The sequence below is a fragment of the Pseudonaja textilis genome, chromosome 7, assembly GCF_049901715.1.
Source record: "Pseudonaja textilis isolate UNSWEBS1 chromosome 7, rPseTex1.2, whole genome shotgun sequence".
In the NCBI taxonomy this organism is placed as follows: domain Eukaryota; kingdom Metazoa; phylum Chordata; class Lepidosauria; order Squamata; family Elapidae; genus Pseudonaja; species Pseudonaja textilis.
In genome coordinates this window covers 7973333-7997234 of record NC_141996.1, presented here as the reverse complement: position 1 = coordinate 7997234, position 23902 = coordinate 7973333, and the positions used below count along the sequence as shown (strand labels likewise).

The 23902-nt window shown below is 40.8% G+C and overlaps 1 protein-coding gene across 25 annotated transcripts in view; it reads left to right on the top strand.

The window, feature by feature from the left end:
* SYTL2 (synaptotagmin like 2) overlaps positions 1-23902 on the top strand; it is a 75649-nt gene that overhangs the window by 25426 nt on the left and 26321 nt on the right. For 8 of the 25 annotated variants that reach the window (XM_026706794.2, XM_087936953.1, XM_087936946.1 and 5 more), the window contains 6 exons: positions 3389-3537; positions 4103-4235; positions 8496-8577; positions 10186-10288; positions 13210-14046; positions 18111-22082. In XM_026706794.2, coding sequence (XP_026562579.2) covers positions 3389-3537; positions 4103-4235; positions 8496-8577; positions 10186-10288; positions 13210-14046; positions 18111-22082 — 5276 coding nt within the window. The remainder of the gene's footprint in view (positions 1-3388; positions 3538-4102; positions 4236-8495; positions 8578-10185; positions 10289-13209; positions 14047-18110; positions 22083-23902) is intronic. The other 17 variants (XM_087936959.1, XM_087936963.1, XM_087936956.1 and 14 more) reach the window with 3 other exon arrangements.

Here is a 23902-nt window from a genome sequence, read left to right as displayed (position 1 = left end):
ATCTCAGTTCTGCTTCTTATTGGATCAGTCTGTGATATGTTGCCAGAGTTTTAAATTTCTTCTTGGCTCCTTCTGCCTGGAAAAGGAAAGCAGAAATTTAGCCATTAAACCATCTTCTCACAATGCCCCTAAATGTTCAAGTAATTAATATGTATTCTTGATTAGTGACTTGTCTCTGTTTGGCCTTATTTGGGCTTTCTATGCACTGTACTGTTTTTCAGCTATATTCTACAGGTAGTTCTTGACTACTTAAAACGATTCATTTAGTGACCATTCAGAGTTACAACAGCACTGAATAAAGTGACTTACAACAAAGTCTGTGATCCGAATTTGGGCACTTGGCAACCAACATGCATTTAGGATGGTTGCAACATCCTGGGGTCATGTGGTTGGCTTTTGCGAATTTCCCAACCATCTTCCAACAAGCAAAGTCAGTCTGGCTCACTTAACACAATTCGCTTAATGACTGCAGTGATTTGTTTAACAATTGTGGCAAAGAAAAGGTCTCAATGTCGGGTGCAACTTGCTTAACAGCTGACTTGTTAGCAATGGAAACACTGGTCCCAATTGTTGTCCTAAGTTGACAACAAATTCTTCCTCTAATAAGGAAGAACTGTATTGTTCTTCCTTGTTAGAATTGAATTTTTGCCACCTTTCCTTGCCACAGTTGTTAAGCAAATCACTGCAGTCTTTAAGCGAATTGTGTTAAGTGAGCCAGACTGACTTTGCTTGTTGGAAGATGGTTGTTAAGTGAATATGGCTTCTCATTGCTTGTCAGAAAGTCGCAAAAGGGGATCACATGATCCTGGGACATTGCAGCCATCATAAATATGAGCCAGTTGCTAGGCAACTGAATTTTGATCACATTGACCATGGGGATGCTGCGATGATCGTAAGTTACTTTTCTCGGTTCCGTTGTAGCTTCCAATAGTCACTAAGTGAACTGTTGTAGGTCGAGGACTACCTGTACAAATAAAATGTAAATTAGATCATAACCGGGGGGGCTGCAAAAATTTAACAACCAGTTCTCTTCCTGGTTACTGGTTGAGTGTGGCCATGGTGGATGTGGCCTAGTTGGCCTCCTGCAACATAGCAGGGGGCGGGGGGCGTTTTCACCCTCCCCGGGCTCTGGAGGCTTTTATGGAGCCTCTGGGAGGGTGAAAATGGCCGCCCCTGGACTCCGGAGGCCCTCTGGAGGCTGGAAACGGGCCTGTTTCTGGCCTTCCAGGGCCTCCGGGGGCCTGTTTTTCACCTTCCCTGAGCCTCTGTGCAGGCCCTGTACTTACCTGGCATCCAAAATCGGCCGCGTGGGGAGTCCAGGGAGGGGCAGGGCGGGGTCAGCGGAATCAGCCAGAGGTGGGGTTTACCGGTTCACCGAACTGGTGAATTAGCTACAGGTTAGCTAAGCGTTTGCCCGAATCGGGGTGAACTGATAGCACACCCATGATCATAGATAGCTCTCTTCTTTCTATGAATTCTCCTATGTATAATCATAGAAACCATAAATCACAAGTTCACGTTTTTAATTTTTACACAAAATTTCCATAAGAGGTTTCCAATCATTAATAAATGTAGTTAATGCCTTTTCTCTAACAAAGAACTCAACGTCTCCATTTCAGCAAAATCTGTCGATTTCCATAGTAGTAGTGTTGAGTCTTCCCATCTCCTTGCATGTAATAATCTCGCTACGGTGATCATATATTGAAATGAAATTTAATGAAAGCTAATTGAGTGTCTGTTCCCTTGTTTCAGGAATCTTTTGCAACATAGTGTGCATTTGTGGGGAGCATTTGTGGGGTGCATTTAAGAGCTTTAGAGGTGGGCCGATCAGGAATGGATTCTTCATCCCCGGCTAATATGGCCATTAATTGGAAAAAAAAAACCTGTTGTCAGCTTTGGTTAAATATCTAGTTCCACTTGTATACAATCTGAAATGTATTCATTCCATTTCTTTGATTTACAGTACATAGCTTCCGATCATGCAGTTTGCTTGTCTAAGCAGCTAACACAAAATTAGACATGAATAAATGAGAGTAACTAACAATAAAACAACTGTAGCACAGTAATACCCAAACTTAAACCATATAATTCCAGTCATGTCAAAAACACGCCTTTAAAGCTAAGAGCATTTTGCCTTTCAAAAGAAACTTAAGCAATAGCAGGGAGAAAGTGAGTGTGAATTCTCACTCATGCAAATGATCTAAATTTTCAGAAAGCCTGGACCTCTTCATTGCTCATTCTAAGAACTGATTTAGTGCTACGATTAACAGGTGGAGTGTAAAAATAAACATTGCTTTAACAGGTGGAATTTTTGTCTTCTGACCAGTCATATTTATTCAAAGGGTGTTCCATAGCTGCAGCTAGAAAGAACCACATTGTGGTAAGACAGAGGAGGTGGTTTAAAAAAATGAAAATACAAGTAGTACCCTGTTTCCCCAAAAATATGACCTTTCCTGAAAGTAACTCCTAGCTTGATTTTTACACATGTGCCCGACCCCAAAATAAGCCCTAATTAAGATCCTGCCCAATCCAGAGTGTACAGGTAAAAATTAAGCTAGGGTGTGGATTGAAGGGTGGAGCTGCCCTAACTACTTACACTTGGGACAGTTGTAGCCAGGCCTCGCACACCCCAACACCTGACTTACTGGCCCATTTTTTTCTGCAGCTGGCAAATCTGGCAAGTCTTTCCAGAAGGCCTCTGCAGCTGATAACAAAGCTCTGGATCGATCCAGAACTCTTGTTATCAGCTGCAGAGGCCTTCAGGAAAGCCTTGCTGGCCACAGAAGAAGTTCCTGAAGGGCTCTAACAGCGAAAAGGAGGCTGGGGGCAACACGTACAAGTGAGGCTAGTCAGTGGATGATGTCCCCCCCAAATAAAACCTGGTGACTTTTTTGGTGGAAAAAAAAACATAAGACAGGGTCTTATTTTGGGGGAAACACAGTATGTATTGGGCAATTCCAGTTGAACAATATCTTCATGGAAACATATTGGATAGGCAAAGAAAAGAGAACAACTATTTGATTGCTCTGGAACTTAAAACATACTTCAAAAATTAGTTAAAATATATTATTTGCTTGTTCTCACGCTTACCTTATTCTGGTTGCAACATGCAGATAGTCCTTGCTTAATGACCATCATAAAACCTTTAAATTCCAGAATCAGGTTGTATGTACCTGTTCAAAGTTATGACAGACCTTGCACAAAAGGTACATATGACCTGGTTCTGGAATTTCAAGAGTGGCACAATTGACAAATATACATTCATTCATTCATTCATTCATTCATTCATTCATTCATTCTCTAGTTCTACTGAATTACACTTAAGCTTTTTGTGATTTCTCCCATGTGCCCGATATAATAACCACTGTATTTTTCATTACTTTTCTAGGAATTTACCTGAAAAGGTAAAAGATGATGTCCAAGTCAAGAATATGAGTGGGCAGTGGTTTTATGAAGCCAAGGCAAAGAGGCACAGAGAGAAAATACATGGAGCCGATATTATCCGGGCATCAATAAGAAGAAAGCCCTTGACAATAGGTATATGTTGATTTGAAAAAAAATAAAATAAGCATGGCTTTTTGAAGGAGGAGAAATGTTTGTTTTGGTAGATCTCCGATCAGGAACACACTTTCTTATGGTTAAAATGAGGAAGGGATTTTAATGGTCCTGATTCGAATCAGTTTTCCTCCAGTCTGCTACCCTCTAAATGTTTGGAGCTCTCATGTCCAAATCCAATTCCAAGCCAGCACGATCAGTGGCTCTAAGTGGAGAATCTACTTACCTACTTCCTGCCTGCCTGCCTGCCTACCTACCTGCTTATTTACTTACCTATCTGCCTATCTACCTACTACCTATCTACCTACCCATCTATCTATCTGCCCACTTATCTGCCTGCCTGCCTGCCTGTCTATCAGTATCAATTAGCATTTAGAATCTTGAATATATTGAGAGTAATAAAAATAGTGGTGTTCATGTTTCATATTCAGTGTCAATAAAGAAGGAACTTGAATGTTCAAGCTGTATATTGGCTACTTTGTGTGTATGAGTAGACAAAGCATAAGCTAATTTTCTCTCATTGTTTTGTCTTTATCTTATATTTTAGCTGAGCTGAGTCAGAGTAAGGCTGGAAATACCAAAAGCAGCTGGGTGAACAATGTCAACAAAGAGATCTTTGTGTCATCGGAACAGTTGGGTGTCATACAAGATAAGGAAGAGGAATCCAAATCTAACCAGAGGTAAGATATTTCATGAAATTTGCTGATTGTATAACTTATGATCAGATATAAACTCGTTTAGAAAATTACTTACCATGGACTCCCAGTTTAGAATTATTTTAATTCATTTCCTGCACCCGTGTTTTATTTATTCTTTAATTTCCTTGCATAATCAGCTTCCTTACAAGTGCATCTGGTTCTGTCAGTTCAATGTCATGGCTTTACAGGTCGTCCTTGATTTGTGACTACAATCGAGCCCAACATTTCTCTGGTTAAACAAGACAGTGGCTAAATGAGTTGTGCCCTGTTTTACAACAGTTCTTGCCATGGTTGGTTAAGTGAATCACTGCAGTTGTTAAGTTAATAACACAGTTGCTAAGTGAATCTGGTTTTGAATTTGCTGGTCAGAAGGTTGCAAAAGGGACACTACAACCGTCATAAATATGAGTCAGTTGCCAAGCATCTGAATGTTGATAAGCTGATCATGGGGATGCTGCAAGCGTCGTAAGTGTGAAAAATGTTCATAAGTGACTTTTTTCAGTGCTGTTGTATCTTTGAATGGTCACCAGACAAACTTCTTGTATATGCCTCGAATTTCTTGGAGGAAAAATGGAATAGTCAGTCACTATTTACAACCATATAAGATAGATTGAGCTAAGAGGGAGTGACTATCCTAAAGTCTTCAGGATTGGAATCTGGGTTTCCCTTAATCCTACATCTTACTCATTACACCATCAAGCTGCCTTGCCCATTAGAATGCTACAGAAAAATGTAACATTTTAAGACTAATGGGTACTAGATAATGGGTACTAGACCCATGCCCCGTTGGGTCATCATTTCAGAGAGATTTCCTTTGCGAAACCGATAAACAGAATGACCACAGGAGGGCAAAAAAGCAGTTGGAGTTGAAGGGACTTTCAGCTTCCTGCTGGTTTCCTTATTGAGTTTCCTTGTGGGAAACTGGCAGATAAGGGGTTGATGCTGGGGGAGGGGGAGAAAGGGATTGCGAGACTGGCTGAGAAACTGTCATGGAGAAATGAAAATGACAATCAGCAGTGCACACCAGCCAGAACTGAAGCGGTCCCTTTTTTTGTAGAAAGGGTGCATGTGATGGTAGCTCAGATTTACAAGTGAAAGATCTTTCTTTCTTTCTTTCTTTCTTTCTTTCTTTCTTTCTTTCTTTCTTTCTTTCTTTCTTTCTTTCTTTCTTTTATTTCCTTCCTTCCTTCCTTCCTTCCTTCCTTCCTTCCTTCCTTCCTTCCTTCCTTCCTTCCTTCTTTCAAAAAGTCTGGGATATTTTTTCATGGTATCTTTCAAACTAGAAATAAATGTGTCCAGGATCGTGTGTGTGTGTGTGTGTGTGTGTGTGTGTGTACATGTACATGCTACTTTTGTTTGAGGTGAGGGCTGGGTTATTATTTTTAAGACCTGTGCTTCTCCCTCAAGTTATATTGACTTCTCTTTTCATGGGTGGAAAGAGAAAAGTTATCTTCAGGTAAAAGGTCTTTAAGGTATGGTATGAAAAGCAGAAGCCTGCATAACTGAAATGCTTTTAAAAGGCACATGGATCAGTTGAGACTCTTTTTTTTATCCCTAAGATTGGCATACATTTGGTTAGATTATTATACATTTATTTTTCAGGAGTTCCTGTTCTCATTGTGTAGCCACGTCTGCTTCCTGTTTTTGAGCACACAATAATACCTTCACAGCATTAGGTGTTGCCCTGTATTGTAGATACTTTATTTATTTGTGTGTTTGAGTTAGTGTTGACATCTGCAGATTGCCTGGGCGAGTCCCTGCATTTTCAAGGTTTTTCAAAAAAAAAAAAAAGGTCTGCCATTGCCGCCTTCCTAGGGCTGAGAGAGAGGGACTGGCCCAACATCACCCAGTATAGAAGAAGAGGCCAAACTGGGGGTGGAGTTAAGAGAGTTATCAGTCTGGCATTATTACATTGCCACAAATGATCCAAGTCCAGCCTCCCTTGAATTCCAGTGATTCTTATCTAGCACCAATTTAGTATGGGTCCGTTAGCTGACTAGATTCTTGTGCGTAGGCTTGAGCAGTGAATCTTCTGAGAACTTAACATATCTGTTAGGGATACACCCTAGCAGAATCTGCACCTCAGGCAGGCAGGCAGGCAAAATATGTGAGATAGACGTTTTTGTAGCTTACACTCAGTAAATCAGATACACTGTGCTAGTTAAATAGTTTATTCCAGTAAGAGTTTTAGCATAGTCAAAACAGTCCATATATCATTCACTAATTCAGTCTGTCCGGGGATTATTCAGTTGCAAAGTCCAGTGTCAAAAAAGAGGTCAGTAAACTTACAAATATCAGTCCAGTAATATATCTCCTCGCAGTAGAGATATGAAGAAGTCAAACCTCCTTTCTTCCTTCGATGTTCAGCAACTCAGGGAACATGCAGTTAGCAAACCAGCAATCCAGGCAAACCAGCAATCGTCAGCAATCCAGCAAATCCAGTCAGCAATTGTCAGGTTCTCTTGCTCCCTCTTATGGCGGTTTACAACCGCACCCCAAATTACATGCTTTGCAGTTTTAAGTGACACATAGTTAAACTTACTATCATAGTTTATATATATTATTTTACCCAAACTACGTTAGGTAACCTTGTTATTCCTAACAATATCATCCTGATTATTTGCATCTGATACCCAGCTGGCTTTGTGCCTAAGGGAGGACTAGAACTCCTGGTCTCCTGGTTTCTAACCTGATGCTTTAAACACTACACCAAGCCGGCTCTCATGTGTAGATACTGAAGAGCTGGATTTCCTTCTCTTGGCCATGCTTTCAAGAACAGTTTCTGCTATAGAAAGCGTTATAATCAGAAAACTCGGAGGCACACAGATGAACACTGACACGCCTATGTTTTAATAGAGGTTGATGTAATTAGGGATTACAGTTTACGAATGTGACAGTATAGGTACCTGTGTTTCCCCGCAAAATAAGACCTGATCTTATATTTTTTTGCCACCAAAAAAGACACCAGGTCTTATTTTGGGGGAATGAACGTTGTCCACTGACTCACTTGTGTGCGTCACTCCCGGCCTCCTTTTCACTATCAGAGGCCTTCAGGAATGTCTTCGACCGGCAAGGCTTTCCGGAAGGCCTCTGCAATAACAGAGCTCTGGAGATCGATCTGGAGCCCTGTTATTGGCTGCAAAAGATTTGCAGAAGAAATGGACCAGCAAGGCAGGTGTCGGGGTGTGTGAGGCCTGGCTGCAACTGTCCGAAGGGAAACAGTAGGGTAGCTCCACACACACCCTCACCCCCACCCTAGCTTAATTTTTATCCGTGCACTCTGGAGTGGGCAAGGGTCTTAATTAGGGCTTATTTTTGGGGTGGTAGGACTTATATATTGGGTGCATGTGTAAAAAATCAAGCTAGGACTTACATTTGGGGTAGGTTGTATTTTTGGGGAAACGTGGCACAGTTGTTACGTGAATAACTGCAATTATTAAGTTGGTTGTTAAGTGAGTTTGGCTTCTCCATTGGCTTTGTATGTCAGAAAGTTGCAAAAGGTAATCACATGACCCCGGGGCACTGCAAGCATCGTAAATAGGAGTCAGTGGCCAAATATCTGAATTTTGATCATGTGACCATGGGTATCTGAATGGTCATGAGGGTGAAAAATAGTCATAAAAATATTCAGTGTCATTGTAACTTTGAATGGTCACTAAATGAACTGTTGTAAGACAACGGCCACCTGTACTTAGTCTGTAGAGCAGGGGTCTCCAACCTTGGCAACTTTAAGCCTGGAGGACTTCAACTTTGCTGGCTGGGGAATTCTGGGAGTTGAAGTCCTCCAGGCTTAAAGTAGCCAAGGTTGGAGACCCGTGCTGTAGAGATTCTCACTCATCCAGGTCATGGTTGTCCCAAAGATGCTTTTTCAGGAGGCACTTGGACTTTCTTGTTTTGTCTTTTGAAGATGTTTCGCTTCTCATCCAAGAAGCTTCTTCAGCTCTGACAGGATAGTGGAGAATAGAAGGATTCCATGACCTCAGTGACTCTCTAAAAGGGATGCAAATGACCATCTGTCTGCAAGGAACCTAAATCCTTCCATTCCCCACTATCCTGTCAGAGCTGAAGAAGCTTCTTGGATGAGGAGCGAAACGTCTTCAAAAGAAAGAACAAGAAAGTCCAGTTGCCTCCTGAAAAGGCATTTTTGGAACTACCTGTATGTAGGTTTCCTTAATTAAAGGCCCTGGCACTTAGATGGGTGACATGGACAGGGTCTAAACTTCTTGTCTCTTTTTTCTTCAGCCCTAAAATGTCCAATGCAGCCTCCAATACATTACAGAAACCCCAGGAAGAAACAAGGAAGGCAGCTTTTTCCCCATCTAAGGTGGGTTTATCGTTACTACCCAGTGATGGTTAAGAGCCTAAATGAATGTTTAGAAGAAGCAGGGAAGGCAACAGCCTTTTATGACCTTACCTGTGAATGATTGATCGCCTGTGCGAATCCCAAGGTGGAAACTGCCATGGTCCTTGGATTGGCTTTTTCTAGGAGCAATTCAGTAATATTTTAGGCGGTCTCAGAATTTTACTAACAGTTTCCTAGGGCCTGATTCTGGCTTTTTCATAAGCAATGAAGAAAAGTAAAATAGCCCATTGCTCTTGGAAGGCTTATTGGAGGGAGAGAGGGAGAGAGGGGAGGAAAGAAGGAAGGAAGGAAGGAAGGAAGGAAGGAAGGAAGGAAGGAAGGAAGGAAGGAAGGAAGGGAGAGAGGGAGAGAGGGAGGGAGGGCAGGAAGGAAGGAAGGGAAGGAAGGAAGGAAGGAAGGAAGGAAGGAAGGAAGGAAGGAAGGAAGGAAGGATCAGGACACATAGGTCTTTGGCTGATCCCCTCAAAGCAAGGTCAAGATGGTTAAAATGAGGATGCGAGACATAGGATGTGATAACATAGTTGTATGTTAGGTTGGAAAATCCAAAAAATACCTTTGAAGCAAATGGTGCAAACCACTTTCATATTCTTGTGAGGAACCAAAATGGAAATCCCCTTCTTGTAGTAATTATGACTTCTGTGTTCGGTTTTTGCTAAGATTTGATGTTTGTGCAGTTGCCTCTCTATGATGCTTTGATTTAATGACATCCTTCATAATTTGGAAAAGCAGAGTATATGCATAAACTTTCTTTCGGGATTGGGGACAGACTCAAAGGAATTATATATTGTACTTCTAGGCTCTGGGATAGTCTCATTTTTAGAAGTAAATATCTGAGCTGATAATGGAATTATTTTTATTCTATCATTACAATGCCATTTTTAGTTTCAAATCACCATCAAACTGGACAAAACACCATTCTTTTTCTTCAAACATTTTGTCATCTATTAAGATGAATTAACATTTGTTATTGTGCCTCCTTTTACTGCTTTTTAATGCCAGAACAAGACATTTTCTGCATTTGTATCAACCAAACATTTTCATATAATGTGTTGGTTGGAAAAGATGCTATGAGTTTCAATTTTTTTGCTACCATAGACTAATTTGAGTTTCCTCTTACAATTATTTCTCTGTATGATTTCTTAAATTACAGTGTTTTTAAATTGGATGCAGTCTAGCTGCAAGCTTTGAGAAGATATTTGTATTATCAGTATGCTGTTCACTGTATACGGTGAAGGCAATTTTTATTCCTGTATCGAATGTGTTTCTTTGCTTTCCAGAATGTATGTTTGTCTTGCACAGCTGTGTAATGCTGGTCTTTAATTTCTGTTATGACAAACAGCATCTTAAATGGAAGCAAGTCTTAATGAATGGAGTAAGATTTATGTTAATTAAAAAGAAATAACAGTCATTCTTAGTTAATGCCGACTTTTATCCTTCTAAATCAGGGATGTTGTCAAACTCCTTTGAAGGGTGGCCAGTGAAGAGATATGAAAGCATTTGGGGATCTTTATTTTTCTCTGCTGTTCTTTCTTTCCATGTTTTTAAACCATGTAAATTAAATCGTTCCAGCAAAGGAAAAATCCGTTTAATGACTCAACTGGATCAGAAGATAATGCAAAAACTGAACAGCCTGAAAATGGAATGACTGATTCATCAGAAGCAACAGAGGAAGGTGAATTTTTTTTTTAAAAAAATAATCTGAACAGTTTTTATAGAATAACCAAAACCTTGAACAAATATTACAGTATGCTTTGATATCATAAAAAGTGCTACATTATAAAGTTGTTTAGCAAACGTACTATGTGGAATTGCAGGGTGGGGTTTGCAAATAATGGGCAAAATTGCACAGAACAAAATTATATGAAGACAGCTTCTGTCTCTATACACTTGTACAAATTATACAGTGTTGTTGTTTATTGCTTATATGTTGCTCATCAAATGATTGTTGGAACAGCTGATGTTGGGAGGACAAAAAAAAAGAAATATCATAAGGACTAACTGGACAGGGAGGGGAGGGGTGGGCGGAGAGGGGCGAGGCTTTCTTCTTTGCAGCCTCCCGGGCACGATTTTACCTCCGCCGGTTCTCCGAACTGTGCAGAATCGTAACAACCGGTTCTATAGAACTGGTCTGAACCGGTAGAATCCCACCCCCTGCTTACGACACACTTCCCAAAGCTAAATGTCTGTGGAGTTTCTCAGTCATCCAGTTCATGGTTGTCCCAAAGGTGCTTTTTCAAGAGGCAACTGGACTGTCTGGTTTTTCTTTGAAGGCGTTTTGCTTCTCATCCAAGAAGCTTCTTCAGAGCTGTACCTAAGGCAGGACTAGAACTCAGGATTTATTTTTATATATTTATTTATTTATTTGATTTGTCAATCGCTTACAAGATAATAGGTATAAGCATAAACATAGTTATGAATACATGAAATGGATACATGTAAGAAAAACCAAAAGAGTCAATCTCCCAATTTCTAGCCTGGTGCCTTAACCGCTACATCGAACTGGCTTTCCATGTGCCAGTTAACAAACCTTAATCAGATATTTTTTTATTGATCTGAGGCCTAGCCATAGCACAATGCAGCAAAATCAGACGAGCAGATTGATTGTATTGAAGGGAAGAGAAGTAAGCAGTGGGGTGCCACGAGGTTCCGTCTTAGGCCCAGCACTCTTCAATATCTTCATTAACGACTTAGATGAGGGAATAGAAGGGGAACTTACCAAATTTGCTGATGATACTAAGCTGGCAAGAATAGCCAACACCCAAGAAGATAGGCTCAAGATCCAGATGGATCTCAACAGACTAGACCACTGGGCCATATCTAACAAAATGAAATTCAGTGTAGAGAAAAGTGAAGTCCTACACTTAGGCAAGAAAAACCAAAAGGACACATATAGACTGGGTGAAACCAGGCTCAATAGCAGTAACTGTGAGAGGGATCTTGGTGTCTTAGTGGACAACCAGCCAGCAGTGTGCATCAGCAGCCAAAAAAGCTAATGCAATCCTAAGTTGTATTAACAGAGGGATACAATCAAGATCAAGGGAAGTACTAATACCACTCTATAAAGCCTTAGTAAGACCACACCTGGAATCCAGTTTTGTTCACCACATTATAAAAAAGATGTTGAGACTCTAGAAAAAGTACAGAGAAGAGCAACCAGGATAATTAGGGGACTGGAGGCTAAAACATACAATGAACGGTTGCAGGAACTGGGCTTAGTTAGTCTAGTAAAGAGAAGGACCAGGGGAGACATGATAGCAGTCTTCCAATATTTGAGGGGCTGCCACAGGGAGGAAGGGGTCAAGCTATTTTCTAAAGTGCCTTTAGGCCAGACAAGGAACAATGGATGGAAACTGAACAAGGAGAGATTTAACCTGGAAATAAGGAGAAACTTTCTGACAGTGAGAACAATCAACCAATCGAACAGCTTGCCCTCGGAAGTTGTGGGAGCGCCATCACTTGAGACTTTCAAGAAAAGATTGGACTGCCATTTGTCAGAAATGGTGTAAGGTCTCCCACTTGGGTAGGGGGTTGGACTAGATGACCTACAAGGTCCCTTCCAACTCTGATTATCTGTTATTTGTTATCTGGAATAGTTCACCTGCATTTGGAAAACTAGCAAAATAAATAATAGCTTGAGCTCTTTTCTATAATTTTCCTGGGTGTACGCAGTTACTAAAACCATCACTTTATAACTGCCTCTGCCTTTACTATCTATATATAAAAAAGCGAAATACCACTCACGCATCATCACAAAATCTCCAGAACCATAAAGTCTTCAAACTTGAAATTTGGCACATATGTTCCCCTTGGCTTCTAAGTGCTCACTAAGAAAGGATTTTTGGAAATGGCCATCACAGCATTAGTATTTCAAATATTATAATTATTATTAACACACTTGGACGCTAAGAAGTTCTACTCCCCCTCCCCACCTGAAAAGAAATCTGTTCCAAATGCAAAACACAAACAGAACCGAGGAGTTTCAGTTTCAGTTTTACTTTCACAGCAGCAACCAGGTTTAGTACAGAACAGTTGAGCTAAGCCACGCCCAGGCTCCTTGCTGTCTCCTTCTTGCTCACACAGCAAATCCTGTTTCAGTTTCCAAACAGCCCTGAACTCTCTAACACATTGACAAGACGCTAGCCAGATGAATACCGATGGATGCTGATAGGCAGAGGCAGAATTTTCCCCCCTTATTTTCCTCCCCCAAAACTAAGCCCGACCACATAGTTTCATAGCGAAGCACGGCTATCGAGCTAGTTACTATATGAGATAGAAAAATAATTCCGATTTTATTCCTATAGAATAAGCTTAAATCTTAAGCAGCATGACTTTGCACCCTTAGAAAGTATTTAATGACATGTTGGCATCAATTCTTTTCCAGACCTATCATAATGCATGGTTGGCTGGGGAATTCTGGGACTTGAAGTCCATAAGGTTGAAATGTCCAAGTTCTTATCTGCAGTTTGCTTATAAAATTTTCTTTGTATGTGTGTGTATCTCTTTTTCTCTCCCTCCCTCCCTTCCTCCCTCCCCTCCCTCCCTCCCTCCCTCCCTCTCTCCCTTCTCTTTCTGTGTGTATGTGTCTTTTTGCAGTCACTCTTTTACCTTCCGTAGAAAACAAACCCAGAGTAAATTTACCCAACTACAGCGTAGCAGAAGCATGTGAACAACCTTCTTCAACATTTAGGCAGACAGAAAAACTGCCTGTACCCAAAGCTAGGAAGAACATCCACAAGACCTCTGATGAAAGCTTGCAGAATAAAGATTCCTTACCCAAAGCACCTAGAAGGATCAAGCAGGTCAATGGCCAAGGACGGACACCCAAGAGCATCCTGAAACGAAGCTCTAGTTCAAGTTCCACGGATTCTGAAGTGTTGCGTCTCAGTCAAGCCTTGGAGCCACCTAACAAAAGCGGGTTGCCAACCTCCCCCATCCTTGAAGATGTGGCAGAGAAGAGCCCTACCCCAGGGGAAGACCATTCTCCAAACTCACTAAAGCAGGTCAGGTTCTCCTCCAGCGTAAATAAAAACGAACGTCTGGCGAAACTCAAGTTGCGTGAGGGCAAAGAACTTGGGGAGTTCAGTTTGTTAGACACCAACTCTGTTAAGGCCAATGAGAATGAAGTCAATTATTTAGGCGGTCCATCTTCTTCAGCAAAGCCAGCACGGTCCTATTCTCCGTCTTTAGATGGTAACGTGAAGGATGGACCTGAATCTCGAGAAGGAGAAATACCTTCAGGTTCCTACAGCTTTAATGACTCAGGTCTTCCATCGTTGGAGAAAAGTCCTCCCACAGAAGTTGCACTTCCAGGGGAACCATCCAGGAAGATGGTTCCCAGCACCATGGACAACGAAACTATTCCAAATGTGTCCCAGTCCAAAACTAAGCAGCTGAATCCTGAGCCATGTGACACCACACAACCCAGTGCTGGTAAGATATATAATGGAAGCCAATGAGATAACATCTAGTCAAGTTGTCACCCTTGTTTCATCCTATCTCCAGTCTTGTTTTTAGAAGTATGGTAGTACAGGTAGCCCTCGATTTACAACCATTCATTTAGTGGCCACTCAAAGTTACAACGGCACTGAAAAAAGTGACTTACGGCTGTTTTTCACACTTAAGACCACTGTAGTGTCTCCATTTTCATGTGATCAAAATTTGTATGTATGTATGTATGTATGTATGTATGTATGTATATATATGGTATTTAGCTTTGTTCGGGTATTTTCCCACATCATTATAGTTGTGCTTTTAAAGTTGTAGCTACAACTTTAATACATATATATAAAATACCCGAACAAAGCTGAATACCATACATATAAATACCCGCAAAAACTTAAGAAAACACACACACACAGAGACAGATAGATAGATAGATAGATAGATAGATAGATAGATAGATAGATAGATAGATATAGAGAGAGATATCTTTGGTTATTCGGGTTTTCTCCCACGTAAGATTGGAAGTATCTAGGCAACGTTTCGATGAAGTCTCATTCATCATCTTCAGGCTTCTTCAGACTTCATCGAAACGTTGCCTAGATACTTCCAATCTTACGCGGGAGAAACCCAATAACCAAAGATCCACATACTAATACCCACGAGAACCTCAGAAAACAAATATATATATATATATACACACACACGCATATATAAATATATATACATAAATATATATATATATTACAAAAAGGTCCTTCTAAAACAGTGGTCGCCAACCAGTGGGCTGGGGATCACTGGTGGTCCATGAGAAAATGTTGGTGGTCCACAGAGAAATGTCACCCCCAAAGCAATTAATCCAGGCTGGCATGGGAACACAAGGCTGCGCCACCTACATGGCCCGCAGGAACACAAGGCTTGCGTTCCTTGCATTGCGAACAACACGAGGTAGTGAGGGGATGGGGGGAAGGGCAGAGGGGGGGAACTTGCCCCACTCCCCGCACACTCCTCTCCTGGTCACCTTTCTGCTTCTTTCTTCTTCTGCTTTTGGCTGCACTCAAGGAAAGCAGCAGAAGTTTTTCTTTCTCTCCCGCAAACTCCACCAGAAATGAGTCTTTGGGACCCTGCAAGGCATCCTGCTCCAAGCGGCTGTGCCAGTGCAACAAGTCTCACAAAGACTCATCTCTGGCGTAGTTTGGGGGAGAGAAAGAAAGACTTCTGCTGCTTCTGCTGCTTTCCTTGCATGAAGCCAAAAGTCTCTCTCTCTCTCTCCCCCTGAGAACGGAGCTAGAGATGGTATCCCGCGAACCCAAATAAAGAATGATTGGTTGGTAGGAAAATGGAGTGGGGAATTTTCCTGCTGACTTTTTTTGGGATTTTCCCAGGATCCCTGGTCTGCGGGATTTAAAACTATGAGTTTGGTGGTCCCTGAGGTCCAAAAGGTTGCCCACCCCTGTTCTAAAGCAGTGGTGGGATTCAAATTTTTTTACTATGGGTTCTGTGGGTGTGGCTTGGTGGGTGTGGCAGGGGAAGGTTACTGCAAAATCCCCATTCCCTCCCCAGCCCAGTAACCTGCTCTCCAGCTCTGTTTTCCTGTGCAGGGCAACCAAAGAAGACCCAGCCAATCAGCTGGGGCTTGGGAGGCAGAGAATAGATGGGGCGGGGCCAGTCAGAGGTGGGATTTGCCGGTTCTCTGAACTACTCAAAATTTCTGCTACTGGTTCTCCAGAACTGGTCATAACCTGCTGAATACCAGCTCTGTTCTAAAGGCATGACAACTGGCAATTGGTATGTATTTATGATGGTTACAGTGTCTCAGGGTCACATGGTCAGCTTTTGTGACCTTCTGACAAGCAAAGTCAAGAGGGAAACTGGGTTCACTTAACAACCATATTACTAACTTAACGACTGCAGTGATTCACTTAACCGTGCCCAGAAAAGTCGTAAAATGGGACAAAATTCACGACTATCTTACATCCCAAAACAAATTTGGGCCTCCACTGTGGTCATAAGTCGAGGGTTACCTGTACTTTTAATGTCTTTGCCTCCTTGTTAATTCCCCATAGTCATATTTTTGGTGTACTTACTAATTATTTCATTCAGGATGCATGAAACAATGATGAAAGGAGCGGCAACTGTCAAACAGGGTTAGAACTAGTAAGTTATTATACTTTAGGAGACTGGGTTTATTTTTTACATGTAGTTGGTAAGTAATAAGACTTGGAGAAGGATTTTGCTGTGTTTGTTGAGATGTACCTGCTAGGATTCCAGAATCTGAACTTAAACAGAAAAATCCTTCTTTATTCCACTTGTGCATCTTGTTTTCTAATTTTTGGCAAATCGTTGTTTGTTATTTTGTGTGGACAGACTGGTTTGTTTTCACAGTTAGTGGCCAAACTGTCAGGTTTACTCCATGCTACCTACATACAAGAATCTGAACCAGAAATTGCCCCACAGGAGCAGATAGAGGTAAATCCTAGAGAGGCAGGAAATATATCACAGAACAATAGAGATGAATGCTAGAGAGGGATAGTGCTGCCTACACAGCAGGCATAAATCCTATAACAGTCAAGGCACATTAGCACGAGATAAGAGTCAATGGAATTCCAGGAGGGCTGGCGCAGTGATTCCAAACTGATGGTGTGTTTGACCCCACCTTCGATCTCTATCTGGTCATCTCCTATATAGACTAGTCTAATCACTACTGTTACGAGAAAATCAAAGCTGCTGATTGGTGCTGTTCAAATGGTTGGAACAGGAAGTTTCAACTTAAGATTTGACCAGGAATTTGAAAATTTTCATGTAAAATACAAAGGGCTTGGGTATGTTTAGTTTGAGATAAAAAGGCTAACGAGAGACACGATAGCAGTTTTCAAAGTTTAAAGAGCTGACGGAAAGAGGTGAGTATGGGTTTAATCTCCAGAGTTCCTGAGAGTAGGTCAAGAATCAATAGGTGGAAGTGTTATATAAAGAGACCTAAAGCTTGAAATAAGGAGGAATTTCTTGACTGTAAGAGTTACAAAGCAATGGAACAGCTTATCTTCTGGAGGCAAAGGGGCTTCATCACTGGAAGTTTTCCAACAAAAGTTGGATAGCTAGTTGGTCTAGTGGTTAAGGCACCAGGTTCAAAAGTGGGAGACCTTGAGTTCAAATCCTGCCTTAGCCATGAAGGCCAGCTGGGTGACCTTGAATCACTCTCTCTCAGCCCAACACACCTCACAGGGTTGTTGTTGTGGGGAAAAGAGAGGAAGATGTATTAGATATGTTTACTGCCTTGAGTTATTTGTAAAAATAATATAAAGAAAAATAAAATAAAATAAAATAAATGGTATGAGGAGGCTCCTTCTTCTGGGTAGGGAGTTTGAAGTCATTTCAAACCCTATAATTTTAGAATTCTTCTACAAAAGGTACTAATAGCTGCATTATCAAAACAGATTAGCAAGCTGTTAGAGAATTTCTACCAATTCTAGTGTTCTGGGAGATTGTTTTTTTTTAATGAAAATACAGGACATGGAATGTAAATAAATAACATGTGAACATCTTTACTTAAAAAATACAGATTGTGCAGTTGGATATCCGATGTAATAATTAACTACAAATTTAATTGATTGGCTGATGTAAAATCCTATAAATTTGGACAACACATTTTAAAATTAGCTTTAAAAAAATACAAGCATTTTAGATGCCATGCAATGTTTTGGGAAGTATTTGGCAGACTGGAAAACTGCCATGAAAAATGGTTACTTTTCTAATTCAAAATACACTATCTAAAAATGAAATACATTTTCCTTTAAAGGTATATAGCAGAAGTGGGGAATTATGGCCCTTTTATGGCTTGCGGACTTCAACTCCCAGAATTCCTGAGCCAACATGGCGGGCTCAGGAATTCTGGGAGTTGAAGTCCACAAGTCATAAGAACATTATAGTTCCCTGCTCCTGATATATAGTCAGGCCGATCTAGGCAGCTGGAAATCAAGTGATACCATTAATTTGGGAGGCTACAATTTTTGTTTGTTTGTTTGTTTCTCAAGAAATATTGACTGTGTCTCTTGTAGGCCAGGAGTTGCGTTTGGCTGAGGCAGAGGAAGCCATGTTGCCAAAATCTAGCCTTGCAGACCCTGAACAAGGTAAGCCTGCTCTTGTTGTGGGTCACAGTGTTGACAAACGTGCTGCTGAAAATTTGAAGGCTGCTGATGAATCCATATCCAAAGTACTAGACTGGTTCAAAAGAAGTTCCAGTACTGGTGAGAAAGAAACAGTTTTGATAACCTCTCAGGAAAGGCCGTTTGCAGAGGAGAGGGACGCCCCAAAGTCAGTGGAATGGTCTGCAATCGGAGAAGATAAAGGGTCAAATACAGATCTGCTAAATCTGAAACCCTCTCTGTATCAAAGAGGAGGGTCGATGAGCAAAGACTTAAGGCTCCAAGATGTCGTAAAGCAACCGGGACAATTATCATTTTCGGAAAACAAAAGTCCAAGCGATGTGGTCCTAGGAGACCAACCTCCTTCTAATCAAAGCAAAGAAAACGAGAATACAACTTCTCACAATATTCATAGCACTAAGAGAACCCGTTTCCAGACCATTGATCAGAGTGAGGAGAAGACGGATGAAAACAATCTAAAAGACATACGTGGAGACGCTGTTGAGGGTAAAACATACGTGGATTTGAAAAACTCTGATGCTTCTTTCAGAAGTGGAATGAAAAAAGAAACCAGTTCACAGATTGATGGAGAGAGAGATGTTAAATCTTTCTTGGAGGAAGAAAACATGGAGCTTAAACCTGGAGAAACTCTGAAAGATCCTACAGGAAAGGACTGCAATTTTCTAGACGCCGAAAATATGGCCCATGCCACCAATAAAAGCAACCTGGTCCTGCAACAACATGAGGTACAACAACCATCAATGATAGGAGATAAAAAAAGAGTCAAGGATGTGAAGGCTTTCTGGGAAGCTGGGAAGATGACTCCAGAGCTCGGGAATAAGGACGTTCTTAGAAATGAAAATATGTCTAATTACACAAAGGAATACGGTAGGCTCAAACCAGTACGTGGACCTTCCAGATATGTAACCAGTGAATCTGACAATGAAGAAAGTAAATATAATTTAGTTACCTTCAGAAAAGTTGAGCTAAGTGAGGAGGACTCTGAAGTGGAAGATGATGATGTTAAGTTTTCAGGAACGAGCGGAACCATCCAAGGGGATAAATCTATGGAAAGCCAAGACATTAATATAGCTAATGAAGTACTTTCAAACGACCAGAAAAATACTAAAGTTATGGGATTGTTGAATAAGAGCAATTTGCAGCCGAGTTACAAAGATATGTCATCTTCTAAAGAAAGTGAAAGGCCAAAAGTCACTGCTCTAGAAAAAAAGACTATTCTTCAGCCAAAATCTCCTTTTAAGATTCATTCACTGAAAGAAAAAATAGATGAAGAATCCAGGTCTCAAATGCTCAACCCTTCCCAATTCCAGAACCTGAGAAACTTTTGGGATACGGGCTCTAAATTTCAGAGCAAAATTGAGGAAACCACCCCACAGAGAATTGGAAATAGCCAAGCCATTTTGGATGATGGAAGATCTGGTTTTCCTCCTCAGGAAGACGGAACGAAGAAACCCATGACTAAGATTCCACACCAAAGTCCTTTAGCAGAAACCACGTTTTCCCCATCAGCAACTACAGTACCCATGCGTTTAGATTCCGTCCCAATAAGGGACAAGGACTCCTCTCCCGTGCTTCCAGAAAAGGAACACGCAGGAATAAAAATTGGTTCACCAGAAATACAGCATAACGTTGTTCGCAGGAGTTTTCAACCAACAGTGTTGGTTGAAAAGGAGTCCCCTTGCCCTCCAAGACATGAGAAAGGGATTCCACTTGTAGAGTTAGTAGGAAAGCATCCAATAGTTCCCAATGATCAGATTCGAGAACCTGGTTTTGTCTTTCCAGATCCAAATGGAAAGGCTGGACTTAAAACAAGTGAGGTTGTAGAGATTGTAAATAGGACTTTGGTCCCACCGAAAGCTGCAGCCAGTAATGCTTTTAATGCTAGTTTGGAGAAGTTACTTGAGGAAACATCTGATCTACAGGCCTCTCTCAGGCATCATTTAATAATGGATGTTTCTGAACCAGCAGATCCTACATCAGAGAAAAGGGATTTTTTTAATAAGGTGATGGAGTGCAGCCATCATTCCTATCCCAGTGATCCAAAAGAGATTCTTTCTCAAACAGAAGGAACTGTTGAAAAACAGGACTTACTCCAAATTCAACCTGTGGAATTCACAACTAGCATGGGAAGTTTGCCTCAATCATTGGAAGAATTAAAACCTGTGCCAATGAAAGCCCCCAACAAAGAGGATAGGCAAAGGTATTTAAAGGATAATCCTGCCTGGGAAAAGAACTTGCTCTTTCCATCGCTAGAGCTGATACAATCTGATATCTGTGGTGCAGCTCAGAACAGAACAGACTGTCCTCAAGATGAAGTTTTTGAGATGGTATCCAAAAATAACATCGCACCAAACAGAGAATGCAGCGATTTGAATGCCAAACTCATCAGTCTGTTGAAAGAATCGGCAACGTGGCCCACTAATGAGGACATTTTGGAAGCACCGTTTGATGGTACTCCTAAAGAGAGTCAACAAAAGTCCTACCAACAGAAAGACTTGGCTTCATCCCAAACATTCAGTCATTTGAGAGAGACTGTGGGTGAGATTGTTGCGGGAAGCAAAGATACAAACAAAGATGAAAATGTCAAGATTGTCCCACAAGATGGCACAACGGAAGCAACTGAAGAATATACACATCCTAAGGAGAGAATCCGAAGAGAATTAGCTGGGGAGCAGCCTCTGGACAAGACGGAAACAGCTGTGAAAACTATTAAACCCAAATCATGCGATCCTGCAGCATTTAGAGCCAATTTAAAACAAATACTTAATGAAGATTCAACACTTGGAGAGATAGAAATTCCTAAACTTACACGATCCACATTACAGCCTGATCCATCTATGAGCTCAGTTTGTGCCAAAGATACAATGGATATTCAGGAAGTAATTGAAAGAGTAGAAAAATCTAGTGTTCCTTCCACTTCTAGACAGGATGAGTTCAAAGCCCGTTTCCAAACATTACTCAAGGAAAACTCTGAAATCTTATCACGTAGCCAGAAAATCACAGAAAGCAGCAACGAGTTGCAAATAAACAAAAAGTCTACTGAGAACAGAGATTTTATCAGTCAGCAAGAAACAGACTGTGTTCAAGAAGTCAATGAAACTGCCAACAAGACTAGCGCACCATCCGGATTTCAACAAAGTGAATTTAATTCCAGATTACAGAAATTACTTAAGGAAGCTGCTCAGGCGCCACCTTCTCCACATTCAAATCTTCCTCAAGAAGAAACCATCATGAAATCAGTTGCTCCTGCAAAAGAGGATCGGGCATTAAAATCAAATTTAGAAAAATTAATTTTGGAACATTTCAATCCTGCTTGTCAGCTGCCCACAGTCGACTGCAAGAAAATTGCCAGCGATTCAACACCTGATTTAGATGAACAAGGGTTACCTGTACCAATGCCAACATTGATGGAGACAGCGTCGAGTGATTCCCGTAGCGAATTTAAGGTCCCACTTACCGAGAAGGCCTCCAAGCAAACTGACGGAGGAGCAAAGATTTCGGAGAACGTGGCCTTCCCAAAAATATTCCATCCTAACCTAGCATCTTCAGAAACCCTGTGTCTGGAAAAAGATAAGGATTTTCCTTCCACAGCCGATAAGACAGAGGACAGAAGTATGCAACAGAAAGAAACAGAGTTTTCCACTTCATTAATTGATGCCAACAGAAGCCTGATTGTGGAGCATGCGTTGCAAAGATCAAGCACCCCCGTCTATGGAAGTCCTCTCCAAACCAAGGAAGTGGAGCTTCATCATACTGTCCCTTCCGCTGATGATGACAACGTTGATGATGGAGGTGCCAAGAATTGTGAGTCAGATTTTTCAGAGGAAAATAAATCCATTCCAGGAAGCCAAAGAGATCCGATATGTGAGCATTTGAAAATTACTTTATTTTTATCTGGGTCTTTTTGATAAAGATGGTTAGAAAGCCACCCTGGATGCTACACGCTTATTTTTTTTCCCCTTAAAGCAAAGATGTCCAGATTTATGATTCAGGGGTCATAGTTTCCTCCATCAGGATTTAAATGGAGGTACATTTTGCACTGAATTAAGAAATGCTTTAGGTATTTTCTCAGTAGTTCCAGAACATTGGGCAAAACTCTGTACAGTAATCTAATTTATGATGGCTTCCTATCTTCCTTTTGTCCAATCAATTAGAAGTCAGGAATGGTAGCATATATTCTGGCTATTTTTTAAAAAATAATTTCTTTATACCTGCCAGATAGAAGTTTGGATCATTCTCCTACAAGATTAATTGCTTGCCTTAATTTGGCAGAGAGACATAATCAATATTGTAGACAGCCCCTTCACTCTGACAGCACAAATAGATGGAAATTCTAAATAGTCACTTTTTAAAAGTTCATTTTAGTTCCTCAATTTAGCAAATAGAGGCAACTTCACAACCGGAGGACAAGTAAACGGTTTATTCATACATTCCTTTTAATCAATTGGAGAACTTGACTTAAATAAGTTTTGAGTTTTAAATGTGCTCCATTATTATTCTTAGGAGAATTGTGCCAGCAAATTAATTTGGGACATGCATTTTTGTTTTTTTTACTCCAAGCAATCTTGCACAGCTGGAAAACAGTGCAATGTACTGTATTATTTTATGCTTTCTCAGCAATTCGTCCTACACCTGCTTTCTTAATATATCTGGACCACTGAGGGTGCTTGCAGAAATTCCTCCTGATCAGAACAAATGAGGAGAAACTTAAAGAGTTTCTTAAGATCAAAAGGAACGATCTTAAGAAAGCTTAAAGAAACTTAAGGAGTTTCTTAAGAACCGAATGAATGAGGAGAAATTTAAGGAGAAACTTTCTAACAGTGAGAATAATTAACCAGTGCAACAATTTGCCTTTAGAAGTTGTGGATGCTCCATCATTGGAGATTTTAAGAAGAGACTGGACAGCCACTTGTCTGAAATGGTATATAGGGTCTCCTGCTTGAGTAGAGAGTTGGACTAGAAGACCTCCAAGGTCCCATTCAACTCTATTCTGATTGAATAGTTTGATACTTGGTAGTAGATACTGCTGTTTTCTTGAAGTTCTACTATAATTTTCGGATGACTTCCTGCTTTGCTTAGCTATCTGTTGTGTTCTTTAGCTCTTCCAACAGTTCTCAAGATTCAAAAGTTGGCTCTCGTGCCAGCCTGTGGCTGGGATCCTCTTCCAGCCAGCCCAGCTTATCACAACCTGGTCTTCATCAATCAATTTTTCAAAACCCTATCAACTCAGAGTTTCCTTCCCATAGCAACAATAACTAAGGCAACCACATCTGACTAAGCCTATCACTCAAGAAGACACGAACTTGACATTTGATAACCTGACATGAAACTACTCGTGAAGTAGCAATATTAGATAACATGAACAAACAGATAAAAAGTATTTTCTTGATAAAGAAATGGGACTCTAGAAGACATGGGATTTTACTTTTCATTATAAGGGTGGAATTGCATACAGATAATCCTTGACTTAAAACCACTTGTTTAGGGACCGTTCAAAGTTGCAATGGCAATGGCACTAAAAAAAGTGACTCATGACTGTTTTTCACACTTACAACCATTGCAGCATCCCAGTAGTCACATGATCAGAATTTCAGTGCTTGGCAACTGGTACATATTTATGACGGTTGCAGTGTTTTGGGGTCATGTGATTCTCCTTTTGCGACCTTCTGGCTAACAAAATCAAT